Here is a 17,716-nt window from a genome sequence, read left to right as displayed (position 1 = left end):
CCGGCGTTGTTCGTCAGTGAACGCCCGAATACCAACGAACTGCGAACTATCCAGATTGGTTTGGATTTTTCGGCCGAAGAGATGCGTTGTGCCATGAACGTTGAAAAGCTGATACTGCTGGTGCAAGATAGGAGGTATATGTGGGACCAACGAGAGTCCAATTACCATATGCGGGATGTACAAAAGAAATTATGGAGTGAGGTGGCGAAAGAAATGGATGAGCCAGGTAAATTTATTATATATATTTGATTTATTTTATACCGCTTCACTTGATTCTTATATTTTAGATTATTTACAATAAAATACAAGTTTGAAGTGTAATTTTCATCAAAAACTCTATCAGTATTTGTTTTTCCATCTCGTTATTTTGTGTTTAGGCCTACATTTAAAGGTTATGTACAAATTAAGCTTCAAAATTGTCTCTTATATAACTGACTATGACAGCATCATGAGTTAGGCTACTTTTACTTTCCTGTCCGATCACTTCATGCCTACATCTCACTATTATTTACAAAATAGGTTTTAAAAGTGTTTCTTATATCATAGGCTCTAGCAGTACCGTACTTCTGTTTTCACCTCTGGTAGCAAATCTATTTAAGTGAGGGTTTCTTGGTTCAACTGTTGTGATTCCTAGTTCTCCCATGCCTTCTCTGTCTATAATTATGTTGTGTAATAAGCATGTACATTTTACAATCTGTTCCGCTCGCTCGGGGGTTACTTCCAACGCCTTCTGAAGAATTCGCCATTTGTTACACAGTATGCCGAAAGCACACTCTACCACTTGTCTTTCATGTGACAAACGCTTGTTAAAAATTTCTTCTTCAGGTCCTAGGCTTCTTTGAGGGTAAGGACGCATCAAATACGTCCTCAGTGGATAACCTTCATCCCCAACTAAAACATGCGATGCACGTAATTCAGAGCCAGGTAATTCTTTCTCACAATTCACTTTAAGTGCATCACGTTCCAGCTGTTTGGTTAAGTTGGAGTAGCCAAAGATGCCACTGTCACTCTGCTTTCCGTAGGCTCCAACATCGATGCAAATGAATCTATAGTCTGCTCCTACCACTCCTTGCAATACGATAGAGAAGTACTTCTTATAATTGAAGTACATACTACCAGACTGTTTTGGGCATTTTGATTCGAATATGTTTTCCGTCTATGCTGCCGATGCAATTTGGAAATCTCCATTTCCTCCAAAATTCGGCAGCTATGTTATCGACTTGTTCTTCAGAAGAGAATGGCATATGGTCATTGTGTAATGCTTCCCATATCGCACTGCACGTTTCGTGAATAATTCTTCCAACGGTTACATCTGACAATCGAAAAGAATAACCCAAAGTCTTGAAAGACGAACCAGTTGCTAGGTACCTGAAAAGAAAGTTCTTATTGTAATTTTAATAACTTCTTATACAGTACTATGCATTTAGTGGGATTTTCGAATATATATTAATTTAAACATTTTTTTCTGTTTCAGTTGAGGACATTAAAAAGAGGTGGAGGGGACTCAGGGACACGTTCAGAAAGGAGCTAAAGAAATATAATGACAAGAGATCTGGAAGTGGAGGAGACACTATAAATGAACCGAAGTGGCCTTTCTTCAACCATCTACCGGTATATTTTTTGTCAGACACTATTAGACCCCGAAATATGTCCAGTAGTGTACCTGATGTTTCTGAAGATACGGGTAGTAATGAGGTGGACGCTGAAGGTACCGAGTTTGAGACTGATTCTACTGCGGCATTATTCACTCCACACTCCGTGGAAAATATTGCAGGTCCTTCTCTAGAAAATAATGATGATGATGATGATGATGTTCAGCAGGTACATAAACAACGGAATAAACCCTTCAAAAGCCCTCTAAAAAGGGGAAAGAAAAGAATAAATTATGACGACAAGCTTCTGGAAATAGAAACAAAGAAGTTACTTTGAATAGAGCTCAAAACTGAAACAAGACAGCGACTATCAGTTTCTAGTGAGTCTATTACCATCTTTACAGGATGTACCTCCAGAAAGAAAGTTGCATGTTCGCATGAAACTGATGAATGTGCTAGTTGAAGAATAGGAAGAGCGAAACCGTAGTGTGATGGCTACGCGTAATATTTCACCTGTATCATCTGAATCATCTGTTGGTTCTAACAGTGCTGCTATGTATTTTAGTCATTATTGTCCTTAATGATTGTAAAGTAAACTCGATGTATGTCAATATTTAATACCTCATAAATCATTGCCTCCAATCTTCAAATTAAATTAAATCTAGATGAAGTTTCTCATTTCAGATAAATGCTATCATTCTGTTACTTGACAACAAAACTTCACACATACTCCGATTGCCCTGGCCACTCGAGCCAAGCTTTATCGCACTGATGACAGAGTGTCATTTCCGCTATTTATTTTACGTCTCGCTGTTGCAAAAACATACTCAGTCCCTTTACTTGGTTGCGAATTATGAAAGAAATGTTAAAATGGGAAAAAATAGAAGTGGAGATAATCCCCGAATCTCCCCTTTAATTTGCTTACCTCAAAGTTACAGCTAGACGTTGTTCAGGTGAAATGGTTTCTCGAAAGTTACTGTACTTCTTCAACTGATCTTGTAGTTTGTTTAATATATATCGAAATGTATCACATGTCATTCGAACATAACCAAAGTACTGTCTTTCGTCCTTTTCAAGATCAGTCCAAATATGTGAAAATTCACCAAACATTTGCCTTTTCGATAACATATCATTTACCCACTCCCGTTTCCTTTTCTGAGCTCTTCTTCTCGCTAGCAGAGGTGTATCTAATGCATAGAGATCACACAAATCTTCAGTAGACGCCATCTTCTCACACATACACCTACTAAGTAACTCTCCCGTATACGCAGCCAAAGGACGATCGCGTACGCACGATTTCGGACGAACAGACTTCGCAAAGATTCGTCCAAACTCGCAGTTTGCAAGTTTCCGCTTCCAGTGGACGAGAAGCCTAATACTAAGATATTGCACCAGAATGCACACTGTGGGACTATCTCGGAAAAGAGACTAAAACTACTAGCGCCAAGTGGCTTGGAACCAAAATTTATCATTGAGTTTCATCTCTATTCTATTCTATCCTCTTTGGATGGGCCTCTTATGTGTGCAATTACGCCCGAAAGCTCGCTTGTGGGCACCCAGGGATCGGCGGGTTGGAGCGTCATGTACCCATGCAGTAGTATCCACTTGGCCACACAGGTCCCCGCACAGCCGAATGCCAGAAGGACAATTTTTTTTACTTTTTTCCCTTAATTAATACTCTACATGCTCTTGCGGGTGATTGGAGGGAGTCCTAGCGCTTATTGCCTCAATAATTATGTATTAGGCATCGTTCAACATCGGACCCCGGGCAATACCGGCTACGACCAGGTGGATATTGCCTTGGCTGCTTGGTTCGCCTACAAAGGCCCCTGATCGGAGTGGGTGGCATTCGGGGAGGATGATTTCTGGCATGGCTTCGAAACGTCTTCGACCTGCCCAAGGTGGTCCCCCACCGAAATCTTTAACTTTCGATTCTTTGAGGGGTTCAACCCCTTGGGTACATGCGCAGCGTGACGGAATGTGATCCAGCTTCCCTAGGTTTCTGGTTGCTACCAGAACCGATGGGCACGATTTTAAGCTGGTAAAATCGATCCCTTTTATTAGACAAATTGAAGGCGTCTACGGCGAACTTGAGGATCTCAAGAAAATGCGCAACGGTAGTTTGCTTTTGAAAACTCGTACAGCACTGCAAGCCGAACAGTTTAAGTGCGACCACTTTGCCGAAATCCCCTCAAAGTGGAGGAAGACAAATCCTTGAATCTGGTTCGCGGAGTCATCGTCCACCGCGACCTAATTTTGAACACATACGAAGAGTTGACGGGAGACAGGAAGAACCGTGGCGTGACACACGTCTGGCGCAGACAAAGTCAAGGTAACAACTTATCGTTGCGATGTGAGGTCGTACATCCCGCCGCCTATGCGATGCTATCAATGTCGGATATTCGGACATATGGTATCTCGTTGTTCGAATCGGTCTCTGTGTGGCACATGTTGAAGAGCAGCTCACTGCGCGGAGGAGTGCACAACTCCGTACAAGTGCACTGACTGCTCTGGTCTTCATTCTCCTCGAGATCGGAACAGTCCGACATATCTGAGCGAGAAGATCCAGGATATCAAGACCCTGGATGATCTTTCCTAGCAGGAAGCGCGCCGTAAGTTAAATTCCACGAATATACGTGCCAATACACTAGACTACAGCATGATAGCTCAGAGTATCCCGTACCGCCAGACGAAGAATACACCCATGGTATCCCCTGCCTGTCGTAAGAGGCGACTAAAAGGGGCAAGCAAGGGATGATCAAATTAGAACCGTGAGACTACTTGTAATTAGTACCTTCATGCAGGGAACACCATGGTTCGCATTTACTTGCGCGTAGTACCACTATGTTAGGTACGCAATAGGTTTGTCATTAGTAGCGACAGCGTGTGAATCGGGATGTGGGTCCTACAATACCTGTGATTCGTACCCCTATATGAGTGACACGATAGGATTAGCGACACCATTGTTCTGCCTTACGTATGCTCGGTTTCCGCTATGTGAGAAATACCACGGGATAGTACGATTCCCTGTGGTTAGTCCACTTATGTGCGGAACGCCATAGGTTTGCATTGCCTGTAAATAGCGCCGCAATGTGTGAAACACCGTAGGTCTGTGCTACATGTGCGCATTGCACTACCTGTGAATAGTGTGTGTGGAATACCGCGAGTCTACGCTACTCTTGATTAGTACCGCAACATCACAAATAGCATGGTTCTACTTTCCTAGCGATAAATACCATTATGAGGGGCCGATGACCTGGATTTTGGACCCGTTTCGACTATCGATTTAGCATCGTGCTATAGAAGCAATCCCTTGGTCAGTAATACTATTGTTTTGTGCCAGCTTCTGTGCATGTGAGGCACTATGGGTCGGATCCACTGATAGTCTTAAATTCATCTCCATTCATTCATTCTTCGTCCTCACGCTTTGAATTCTGGTCAGTGGAGGATTTTGGACTTTTAATTTGTCATTTCATTTCGTCTCACTTCGTACCATTAGGGGCCGATGACCTCGATAATAAGCCTCTTTAAACAACAAACACCAATCAATCAGAGTATCGCGGTTCGTCATTCACGACAGCGTTTCCCGTCAAGATCGCTGCGCCCAAGGCGGCTGTTGCTCCTGAGAGCAAAGTCGCAAATAGAAAAGGCTCGAGGGGGGGGGAATCACCCAATCTTCGACCATCAAGAAGTCTGTGCCGGCTGGTAGTTCTAAGCCGGCACAGCAGGGAGGGCGAAGGCTGCCTCCCTCCCCCACCAGGTCAGCGAAAGCCGTGCCCAAGCTGGCGGAGGCGGCATAGTCGACCAGGGCTGGGAAATTATCTCCCAGCCCGTGTAAACAAGAAAAGGAGGCGGCCCGCACTTCTCCTGCGAAGGGAAAATCATGGCCTCCATCTGGATGATATGAACCAGAGCCGGCAGGAACGCATGCGCCTAAACCTGACCGCTCTCCTCGTAGGAAGAAATCCCGCCCCCAAGGTAGGTCGAAGTTCTGGGCGTCAGTCCCACCGTCTGTTGATGACGGGATGGGCGTCGAGCTGCCATCTACATCTACGGATGGAGATGTTGATATTGATAGTGTTTAGGTTAAAGAGCATCTTGCCGCTCATCACCTAACACACTCTTTTAGTCCGCACTATGGCACGGTTACAGTGGAATTGTAACGGTCATGACAGGCATTTTGCTGAGCTACGCCAGCTAATTAGTGAGTTCGCGGCGAGTGTAGTCTGTATTCAGGAAACTAATTTCAGACCAGGTCATCATACGATCTTGAGAAATTTCAGACTACTCGACAGAACGATATTACAGTATGCTCGCCGGGCGTCTGGTGGCGTTGGAATTTTTGTTCGTTCTGATACCTGTAGCGAAGAGGTTCCTCTAAGAACCCCGCTGGAAGCAGTTGCAGTGCGGGTACCGCTGCCAGTCATCGCAACAGTGTGTAAAGTATATATTTTCCACCAGACCAGCCTCTTAATATAAATGATGTCATTGATCTTATAGACCAGCTTCCACCTCCATTCCTCGTATTGGGTGATTTTAACGCCCATCACCCTATATGGGGCTCTGAATCGCCTTGCCCCAGGGGAAGGGAGTTGGAAATGTCACTAAGAGAGCTGGATTTATGTATTTTGAATACAGGGGAAGCTACTAATTTTAGCATACGTCACGGTACATACTCTCGCATAGACCTTAGTGTATGCAGCCGAGTGCTGGTTCCCCTGCTTCGGTGGACTGTACAGGCTGATCTCTGTGACAGTGACAATTTCCCCATTATTCTTACTTTGTTGAAACAAAAATCGATCGAGGCTCCTCCTCGATGGATTCTTAAACATGCTGATTGGCCAAAGTTCACAGCACTAGCTACCTTTACCGACGCAACTGAGCGGAGCGTAGACGGCGATATAACTTACATCACACAAGTTCTTCTTCCTCCTGCTGATTAGTACATTTCATTCTTTTCAGGGACTCTTCGCCAAAAACTCGTTCCTTGGTGGAACAAAGAAATTGCAGCAGCTATAAAAGAACGCCGTCGCGCTCATAAACCCTATGGTAGGCAGCCTACTGTGGCCAACATGGTAACATTTAAAATACTCCGCGTTAAGGCGTGAGTTCTTATTCGACAGAGTAAGAAAGCTTCGTGGGAGAGATATGTGTCGTCTATAACGTCACATACTCCGTCATCTCAAGTGTGCACTAAACTTCGACGTATTTCGGGTATTCAAGGAACATCTTCAGTACCGGGAATTTCCATTGCAGGCAGTATCGTCACAGACTCATCGTCTATTGCTAATCATCTAGCGAGTCATTTTGCTGATGTGTCTGGTTCCGGGAGTTACCATTGTGATTTCTTAGTTCTGAAGCGGCAGAACGTCACCAACTTAGTTTTGACACAAGATTCAGAGGACTATAACGTGCCCTTTACGGAGTGGAACCCCGCAGTGCCTTGGTGCTTCGCAAGGACACGTTTCCCGGACCTGATAATGTCCATAACCAGATGTTGAAACACCTTCGTGAGGATAGTCTTTTGTATCTCTTTCGTATGTTCAACCGAATCTGGGTAGAGGGTGAGTTTCCTTAACAGTGGCGGGAGGGCAACAAAATTCCTGTCCTCAAGCCTGACAAAAATCCTATGTATGCAGGAAGTTACAGACCCATGTCTTACAAACTGTTTGTGTAAGCTTATTGAGAGTATGGTGAATCGCCGACATGTGTGGTGCCTGGAGAAAAGAGGACTTTTGTCCGAATACCAACGTGGCTTTCGAGCAGCTCGTTCGACCGCTGATCACTTGGTACGCCTGGAGAGTTCTATCAAGGACGCTTTTCTCCTAAAACAGCATTTGGCGTCTGTTTTCTTTGACTTAGAAAAGGCATAGGACGCCACATGGCCATACGGCATCCTTTCAGTCCTGCATCAATGGAATTTCCGAGGTCACTTGCGGGTATTTATTGCGAATTTTTTGTCCCTCCGTCTGTTCCGTGTCCGAGTAGGAAGGGTATATTCGCAATATCACGTTCAAGAAAATGATCGGTTCTTAGTGTCACTCTGTTCGCGATTGCCATAAACGGTATTGTCGCTGCTGCTGGTTCAGCGGTAATACCGTCGCTATATGTAGACGATTTTGCTCTGCATTATAGCTCACAAAATATGGCCGTCGCTGAGCGACAATTACAGATCGCTATAAGAAGAGTGGAACAATGGACTTTACAACATGGGTTTCTGTTTTCAACCGCCAAAGACTTCTGTTGTACACTTTTGCCAGGAGCGCACTCTCCACGCGGGTCCTTAGCTTTTCTTAGGGAATGTAGCTCTACCTGTAGTTAACACACCGATTTCTTGGGCTCCTTTTCGATAGAAAACTGTCGTGGGAGCCACATGTGTGGCAGTTAAAAGCGAAATGCGCCAAGAAGCGACGAAGAGGGTTCTCCTTTCAGTAAATAGGAGTGCGTTATTATACCGTGGCCGATCCGAAGACGGCATAATACAACTGCTTCCCTCCGACAAGCCCGAAGGGAAGTCCTCCATACCTTCATTGTACCTTTTATCGCTCTCAGCTTATTGGGAAGTGAAGTGGCCTGCCACTCCATCACCCAATGGGACATAACCAAATGTCTGAGCTGAGAGCGAATATTACTTGCTGGAACCTTGTAAGGCAATTGGGGCAATGTAACTGCCTCCATGGCAGCCTTATCTACAAACTCGTTTCCCTCTACACCCATGTGGCTTGGGAGCCGCATAAACGCGATTCTGGTGCCGGCATCCGAACACGCGGCCAGCAGGTCCTGGGTTCGCTGTACCAGAGGGTGCCGAGGAAAGCAGGTATCCATAGACTGTAGCGAGCTCAAGGAGTCAGTGCACAGCAGAAAGTGTCGGCGCTCATCGGACAGTGCGTACCGCAGAGCTTCACAGGTAGCATAGAGCTCTGCTGTGTACACACTACAGGTTTCCGGGAGAGCAAAAAGAAACCTATCGTTGTCGACAACGAACGCAAAGCCACTTTCATTTCTGCCCGCAAACCACCCGTGTATACAACTGGACCTGGATACCGGCTAACAACGGACAGGAAGAGCCTCCGATAAATCGAAGGGTCCATGTTTTCCTTCGGGCCAGTATACAGATCAGGGATTATTTCAGGTCGTCGTAATTTACACGGAGGCACCTTGTCTGACAAGGCAGGGAACCGAAGGAACATCGATCAATCTGTGACGGCTATTCAAGCGTATTCCAACCGGGCGCGTTGCTCGAGGATAAGCAGTGTACAGCCGATGGTTTCTATTGTAGAATACGCAAGGATAGCTTGGGTGAAGGGGCATCTGTCGCAAATTTGCAGCATAGGACAGAAGCATTTGCTGACGCCTCAGGTGTAAAGGCAGCACACCAGATCCAGCGAGCAGGCTAGCATTGGGGCTTATACGAAAAGCTCTCGTTGCCAACCTAACTCCGCTGTTGTGATGCTATTCAGTTCGGCTAGGACGCTTTGCCTTCTGATCCATATGCTGCACTGCCGTAGTCTAACCTGCATAAAATGTGTTCCCTATAAATTCGTAACACCACCGTGCGGTCTGCCCCCCAAGTAGTGCCGCTAAGAAACTTCGATTTATCGGAGGCTCTTCCTGTCCGTTGTTAGCCGGTATCCAGGTCCAGTTGTATACACGGGTGGTTTGCGGGCAGAAATGAAAGTGGCTTTGCGTTCGTTGTCGACAACGATAGGTTTCTTTTTGCTCTCCCGGAAACCTGTAGTGTGTACACAGCAGAGCTCTATGCTACCTGTGAAGCTCTGCGGTACGCACTGTCCGATGAGCGCCGACACTTTCTGCTGTGCACTGACTCCTTGAGCTCGCTACAGTCTATGGATACCTGCTTTCCTCGGCACCCTCTGGTACAGCGAACCCAGGACCTGCTGGCCGCGTGTTCGGATGCCGGCACCAGAATCGCGTTTATGCGGCTCCCAAGCCACATGGGTGTAGAGGGAAACGAGTTTGTAGATAAGGCTGCCATGGAGGCAGTTACATTGCCCCAATTGCCTTACAAGGTTCCAGCAAGTAATATTCGCTCTCAGCTCAGACATTTGGTTATGTCCCATTGGGTGATGGAGTGGCAGGCCACTTCACTTCCCAATAAGCTGAGAGCGATAAAAGGTACAATGAAGGTATGGAGGACTTCCCTTCGGGCTTGTCGGAGGGAAGCAGTTGTATTATGCCGTCTTCGGATCGGCCACGGTATAATAACGCACTCCTATTTACTGAAAGGAGAACCCTCTTCGTTGTGTGTACTTGCGGCGATCATCTTACCGTGGTAGACATCCTTACGGAGTGCGTGAACCTGGTCGATCTGCGCCGTAGTCTAAAACTCCCAAGTACCATCTCCCTCATCCTGCGAGATGAAGAGCAGTCGTAGACCTCGTTATCCGTTTTATGAGGGATAGTGGTCTTTTTTATCGTAATAATGTATTTTGTCTTAGTGTATTTCTGTTAACTCCGTTTTTATCCCACTGCCCATTTTAGTTCGTGTTTGCGTATTTTAATGTGTTGTTTTAAATTCTAACTTGAATAATATATAATATCTCCGTTTTATGAGGGATAGTGGTCTTTTTTATCGTGTGGAATAATGTCCTTTGTCATAGTGTATTTCTATTAACTGCGCTTTTATCCCACTGACTATTTTAGTTCGTGTTTGCATATTTTAATGTGTTATTTTAAATTCTAACATGAATAATATCTGTGTACTTCCAGGCAATGCCTTATTCCATTGTTGCCTGTATTTTTTAATAATTTTATTCGAAAATAAGGCATTGCGAATTAGAGCCATTGATTGTTTTTATCTCATAATCATTTTTCACCACCATTTATTTTAATTATCATATGTCGTCCATCTCGTACCATTAGGGGCCGATGACCTTAGATGTTAGACTCCTTTAAACAACAAGCAGCATCATCATCAGCTCCCTGTTCTTCATCTTCCTTCTGTTTTCTACCTACAGTGACTCTTAACGATTTCTCACAGACACCTGTCCTGAATTCTGATCCTGAATAAAGCCCTTAGTCTGCAATCTCCTTCCCCTTACAACATTCGACCACCTGTCTTCTACAATTCCCCATTACCTTCCCATCCTTCTTTTATACCTACTGTATCCTGTACATTGTTTGAGGGAGGCCTACATTCCTTTCTGTCTTCTGAGAGATTCTAATTATCTCCCTCAAACTCTTATACTCCTTAATGCCTGGCCACACCCATATTTCCTACACTTGCACTCCTTAGTCATTCTTTACGGAAAAATAAATAACGTATGTGCAAAAAATGAAAGGAAAGGAATATTGTCTAGAATAGTCCACAAAGATCACACGACAATTAAGTAATTAATATACGGTATTACTACACTACAATACTTAGTCGTACTATGTTTTTATCCTACAACACCCTAACAGGATACAAACTGCCGTTAATTACTGTATTAATAGAGCAGTGTATTAATATACGGTACCTATTCGTCGTCTCGAAGAAAGGACTTTTTATGAAATGATGTTCGTCGTCAAAGAAATATTTATGAAGCGAAGTACCATAGGCTTATTCGTTATCGAAGTAATAATAATTTCATGTATAGACTGAGCAAAGGACTGAACGGTTCTGCTTTATAAAACTGATATGGCTGTGTGGAGCGCTAGTGTAGCGCTCGAGCAGTACGATAGAGGCATATTGAACCTCATTGATCTATCTGTAGAGGTGTTCCAGCCAGAATTGCTATATCATTGACTATAAAAATAAACCGTGTAGTAGGCCTACGTACCCTTCGTAGTTATCCGTCAACTCTACATCTGGGGATCACTCGAGAGGTTAGTGCGATCTTGCAATACTATTTCCTTAACGGTTCGAAAGCGAGAGAGAACTTCCTCGTTTCTGTTATTCAATAATCTTCCTCAACATGAACTTCGTTACGTGCAGTTCCCCGACGTAATTGTCGTGTGTTTTCCGTCATCTGTTTTTGTCGTCATATACGCATTTCTTTTAGCAATATGATTGATACAGTGTCTGACATTGCGAATCTCTCCGACATGCCGATCATTTACCGTGTACGATATGTGGTTTGTGAAATCACTTTTATACGCTTCGCATGGACTAAAATCGCAATCAGGTGCTATGAGGATATATGATAAATTAGATTCATCTACGTGCAATCTAATTTCACCACTTTATAGTTATCCACACACGTTTGAGAAGAAAATTCCTCGATTGATACAGCTGTTTCCTTGACTGCAGATCGATCATTTCAAAACAAAACTCAATATTGGCTCATTCATGTAATATACCGGTACTCATTTCAGAAATAGGTTAGTACGGTATCATTCCATAGTACGGTACTTCTCGAATAATAAGGTTCTACAGTATGGATTTATACAAATTTTGCTAAGAATGGGAGTGGTTCACTTCTTTTTCACTAAATTTATCGATAACAGAATTTCGTTGTAATTGGGACGACGTGATCTGTTAAGTGAGATTCTCGCTGTAAAATTTGAATTCAACTTCGTCTCTTGATAGTTGGAAATACTTCAGACGGGGAAAGACGTTGATCGGAGATCATTGCGAGATGACAACAAAATCCTACTAGTTGCATGGCGCAATTCGTTCCTTTTCTACAGGTGTAACAGTAAGGTACGGCCAACTTTTCAGGACACATTTCTCACACGTAGAAGTCAAAAATATATCGTCAGGCGTCCAGAAACGCTTATTTCCATGTTAGAATTAATTTGCTACCGTACGACTCTACATGCCGGTCGTACATAAATCACCTGAAACTCGCAGGAACACAACGTAGGTACCAGTGTACCACATGAAACCCTTTCTTACACGAAATGTTCAAAATGTCCTTCGTTAGCATTAATGCAGTTGCCTACGGCAACGATTAATGCATACATCAACCCGCCGTCGCATTGAATCCCGGATGCGCTGATGCAGGGACGCCGAGTTTTGAAAATTAATGCGGGTGCTCTAACTCACAGTCCAACCGAGCAAGTGACTGCGCGATTTGAGTCACTTAGCTATCAGCTTGCATTCGGGAGATAGTGGGTTCGAAATCCACTACCGGCAGCCCTGAAGATAGTTTTCCATGGTTTCCCATTTTCACACCGGGCCTTAAATAAGGCCAAGATCGCTTTCTTCCCACTCCTAAGCCTTTTCCTATCCCATAGTCGCCACTTAAATGAGTAATACTTGATGGAAAACAAACTTGTTTTATTAGGTACTTTTTCAACAATAATGAATGAGTACAAACAAAAGTCCTCAAATAATCGACATACAATCCTCATAAAAAGGTAAGGGTGTGTTTTATTCATTAGAAAATACGAGATTAGAAGGATTAAAATCAGTGGCGGCTGGTGGTATCTGAAGCTGGGAGTTGCACCAACACTTCCAGTGTCACATAACCAGAAACTCTATTATCGTTAAGTAATGAAGTACATTGCTACTAAAACTGTAATATATCTGGCAATTGCAACTACTTTTTATGGTTTTCGGAGACGCCGAGGTGCCGGAGTTCCTTTGGGATGCCAGTAAGTCCACTGAAACGAGGCTGACGTATTTGAGCACCTTCAAATACCACCGGACTGAGCCAGGATCGAATCTGCCACGTTGGGGTCAGAAGGCCAGCGCCTCAACCGTCTGAGGCACTCAGCCTGGCACAGTTACTTTTGCCTCACTTGAATTGAAAATTTGGCGTCCTGTTTTTCATTGAAGCAGGATTTTGGTAATATCGTTGGTGGTCTAGTATGGCGTGGAGAAGAAATTACTCAGCAAGTTGGCCGTGCGGTTAAGGCCGCGTGGCTTTGAGCTTGCATTCGGGGTATAGTGGGTTCGAATATACCATTGTCGGAAGCCCTGAAGATGGTTTTCCGCCGTTTCCCATTTTCACATCAGGCAAATCTTGTGGCTGTACCTTAATTAAAGCCACGGTCGCTTCCTTACAACTCTTAGCCCTTTCCTATCCCATCGTCGTCGTAAGACCTATCTGCGTCGGTGTAGCGTAAATTAAATTTGTAAATTTCAAAAAGGGAAATGAATTAGGCTACATTTGCGAGAGGAGAGAAAGTAGGAATGAAGTAATCTCCGCAGATTGGTGCAATCTAAGACATTTTGGACATTTGGAACTTTCTCGCCAGGGGACTTGCTAGTCTCGTGCAACTCCCTGATATCGATACTGGCGAGCATGCTACCTGGTGCTGTGCAGGCTTAGGCTCGTCCCTGCTGAGGTACATTGCGCAGCGCCGTTCCCTAGGGAGTTGCCGTAGAAAAGCAAACCCCCCGAGTTTGATACGAAGCCAGCACCGTTTGTTGGTCCGTTACGAAGCTTTAGTACAGCGAACGACCAAAGATGGTTGATTTTAACATGTTTTCGAATACATGTAAGGTTTATTAAACTAAACCATTAGAAGAAAAGACGACAAATGAAGTGCAAAATTATTGGGAGTTGTGCAACCCTGCAACAGTACCACGCACCGCCCCTGATTAAAATGATGGAACCCAAAGAGATGCAAACGGTGTCTATGGCATCTTAAGGTAAAAACACGGTAATAGTCTCGTGATACCAAACTGAATTTTAAAAAAAGAAGCAAAGTGCCTCAAATTTGGCGTTAGTATAATAATAAGAGAAACTTAAAGTCTTTAGTACAAAATCTAAAATATTTGCGGAATTTCTAAGGCTCGCGCAAAGAGAGAGAGAGAGTTCCTACGAACGGTCAATCGTTTGATGAAAATATTCGCCACAGTTTCAAGGATCACTTTATTTTTTTGTTTCTTGATCATAACATCGACATGCATGATTGCATTGTCGTTAAATTTTCCTTGCGTCGTGGTACTGCACAGGTACCGGTAAGTTTTAAATCGTCTCAAGGAGGAAAGGAACGTTCTGATATACTGTACATATCAAAACGGGTATATTTAGAGCGATCTTTAGCATAATTAACTAGGTACCTATGGAATCAATTACCCTTTCTGAAGTTTTTGATGAATCGGATCTAATCTTTATATAGCCCGCTTGGGGGCCATGATCGTTAAGGCGCTGAAATCTAAGACGGTCTGACACCGAGCTTAGCCAGTTCGAGTCCCGTTGGTCAAATTTTTAAAAATCAGAATGTTGGCCGGCAGGGTAGGAGAGGTGGTGGTATACAATTTCTAATCACTAGATTGCGTGCCAAAAGCCTGGATTAAATTCCAAACCTCTCCGCAGTGCTCATGTGAAGTGAGGGCATATGACGCTGTTGATGGTGATTCGTCCGTCGGATGGAGACCTTAAGCCTTGAGCAGACCCCTTGGTGCTATTCGACAGGAATAGGCTATGTGCCGGCACCGGGGTTCACCCTCTCCCTTCTATCATATATCACGTCATTCATTTCATCTCATTAACTCCTCTGATGAGGTTGATGTCAGGACGGGCATCCGGTCATTAAAAACTGCCACGACAGATTCATCTCACCTCATACCCAACCCCATAGGGAAACTGGACAAGGGTTGGACAAACAACAGATCTAATCTTTATATATATAAAAAAGTTCAGTCTGCGTATGTTTGTGATCACAAAACTCTAGAAGTAGTTGGTCGATTGGCTTGAAATTTTGATACAACGTTGCATTCGAATACGAGGGTGTTTTGGAAATGTTTGAATGAAATCGGATAGGTATTTTTTATAATGAGTAATTTTATGGGATTAATTTAATTACAAAGCCGCACCAAGATTGGATCGACTTTGATGGGCAGACGACGGCTTAAGCTACCGGTATATCATTATAGTCCGGTAAGAATTGCTGTATATAGGAGAATGGGAACACGTCGCCATGTTTTATGAAGGACCCTTCTGGCTAAATGGTTAGCATGCTGGCCTTTGGCCACAGGGGTCCCGGGTTCGATTCCCGTCAGGGTCAGGAATTTTAACCTTAATTGGTTAATTTCGCTGACACGGGGGCTGGGTGTATGTGTCGTCTTCATCATTTCATCCTCATCATGACGCGCAGGTCGCCTACGGGAGTCAAATCAAAAAGACCTGCATCTGGCGAGCCGAACTTGTCCTCGGACACTCCCGGCACTAAAAGCCATACGCCATTTCATTTCAGGAGGTTCATGCAATTAAGCAACTCATTGCCTGTTATTTGGAAATAGGAATTCAACATGCCGTGATTGAGATGTACTTTCATGTATTGCCCGACCAAGACGAGTTATTGTAAATGTGAATAAATGTGCACTGTGCTCGCAAAACTCTAAAATTAGTCAATCGTCATCTGTATTTTCATCAGCCATAGTACGAGTTTTATGAGTGAATCAAGAAGAAGAAGAACAGCACAACAGTCTCAACAACGCCAAGAACAATTAGATCAGCAGCTAAGACAAATGCAGTTGCAATATCTGAATGATCGAGCTTCATATTGTTACGGCAGCCTGTAGTCAGTCAATACCATAATCATTTATCATCGGTAATGCCTCGCCCACACTCGAACATAGGCCGCTGTTCTCGATATGCAATCACAGAACATCAGTGGATATCAAACCTCACTGATCAAGAACGTTTAAACGACAATAAACGTGTTAAGAGTCAGAAGTTCTCGAAGGCGAGCAGAAGAATCGGCAGATCAGTGGGAAGAAAGACTTGAAGTCTTACGAGTTGAATTGCGAAGAAGTAGTGCGGCACAATCATCTCAGCGACGCCAAAAACAATTAGATCAACAGCGAAGACGTAGACTTGCGGTTGCAATATCTTAAAGATCGAGCCTCATATCACCGAATTGCTTTTTCATACGAACAGAATATTCAGTACTGTACCTCATGTAAATTCGTTCAAATCGGAAAAAATGGACTAACTTTATCCGCACTGCACAGCAATTAAATTTAAAGGAATAATCCCAGGAATGTGCTGCGCGAGCGGAAAAGTGAAGCTATCTGAACTTGAGCAGCCAAAAGAACCACTGAAAAGTTTGTTAAAACGAATAACTGATGATTCGAAACATTTCCTCGAAAACTTAAGAAATTACAATTCCTGTTTTCAAACTACTTCATTCGGTGCTAAAGTCATAGCAGAGCATTATGTGCTAACATTTAAAATTCAGGGGCTAATTTACCACAGATCATTAGTCTTTACTTCCTTTTCCCAGCAATAATCATAAATGTCTCCAAATCTATTTCATCGAAGATGAAAATGACCAATTGAATGCACGCTGCCAAATCTCTGCTGGAGTCGGAAGACATATTGTTGAGTCATTACAAAATATGTTGCATGGCAACAATAAATTAATTCAGATTTTCGAAAGTGCGATTGATCTGATGTTCGCTAGAGAACATTTATTTTTATACCCATTAATTTCTTATCAGACTGAGCCACAGCGAAGCGTGACCGGGTTTAGATAGTTAATAAAGTATCCGTATAACTCACATGTGATTGAGAATAAAATATGTATGTATGTATGTATGTATGTATGTATGTATGTATGTATGTATGTATGTATGTATGTATGTATGTATGTATGTATATATGTATGTATGTATGTATGTATTCAGCCCGAAGGCTGATTGGATCCTCAGTAGATTCACCATTAGCTGTCATAGATGGCCTAGGTGTCGCTGGAGAGGCGTACTAGGGAAATGAGGAGTGAGGTAGTTTCCCGTTGCTTTCCTCACTGAGCCAGAAGTTGCTATTGCACATCAGCCTGCCAAGCCCACTGAAATGCGTGCATCAACCAACACTATGAGCGACATTTTCACACCATTCATAGCAGGGACTGGCTGCATAAGGAATGGCATTACTAGCGTCACTCATACCTCAGCCACTTTCATTTTGTCAAAGCCAAGTATGAGACTGAGACAGGCCAATGAAAGTAACAAAATTGCTCTAGCCTATACCAGAAGACATAGTGCTCTGTAAACACTACATCTTGCCAGCAAAGGCCTAGCCTAAACAAAAGTTCTTAGTGGGCTCGTAATGTAGGAACAAACATGCATTGGTATTGCTAGGGTTAAGAACATGATAAATCCCCCCCCCCCCTTTTTCTATTTTAAAAAACCTTTCTTCTTCCTGCTTCTGGAGGTTGCTGGGCACCGTAGCACCCTCGGAGTCAGCGCAGCCGTGCATATGTATCCCTAGAGTATTGTGTAT

The 17,716-nt window shown here is 43.7% G+C and overlaps 2 protein-coding genes across 3 annotated transcripts in view; both read left to right on the top strand.

Annotated features, from left to right (window-relative positions):
• The window catches only part of LOC136876336 (zinc finger protein 32-like), a gene marked incomplete at its 5' end in the record, with an annotated part of 148,172 nt that overhangs the window by 47,897 nt on the left and 82,559 nt on the right, over positions 1-17,716 (top strand). Inside the window, one exon of the mRNA XM_068225304.1 lies at positions 6,555-6,696. Coding sequence (XP_068081405.1) covers positions 6,555-6,696 — 142 coding nt within the window. The remainder of the gene's footprint in view (positions 1-6,554; positions 6,697-17,716) is intronic.
• LOC136876326 (uncharacterized) overlaps positions 11,345-17,716 on the top strand; it is an 87,141-nt gene continuing 80,769 nt past the window's right edge. For both annotated transcript variants that reach the window (XM_068228427.1, XM_067150181.2), the window contains exon 1: positions 11,345-11,420. The gene's annotated coding sequence lies outside the window, so the exon portion shown is untranslated. The remainder of the gene's footprint in view (positions 11,421-17,716) is intronic.

This window comes from Anabrus simplex, chromosome 1, assembly GCF_040414725.1.
Source record: "Anabrus simplex isolate iqAnaSimp1 chromosome 1, ASM4041472v1, whole genome shotgun sequence".
In the NCBI taxonomy this organism is placed as follows: domain Eukaryota; kingdom Metazoa; phylum Arthropoda; class Insecta; order Orthoptera; family Tettigoniidae; genus Anabrus; species Anabrus simplex.
Note: the sequence above shows the minus strand (reverse complement) of the source record. Positions and strands in the feature narration are given on the sequence as shown.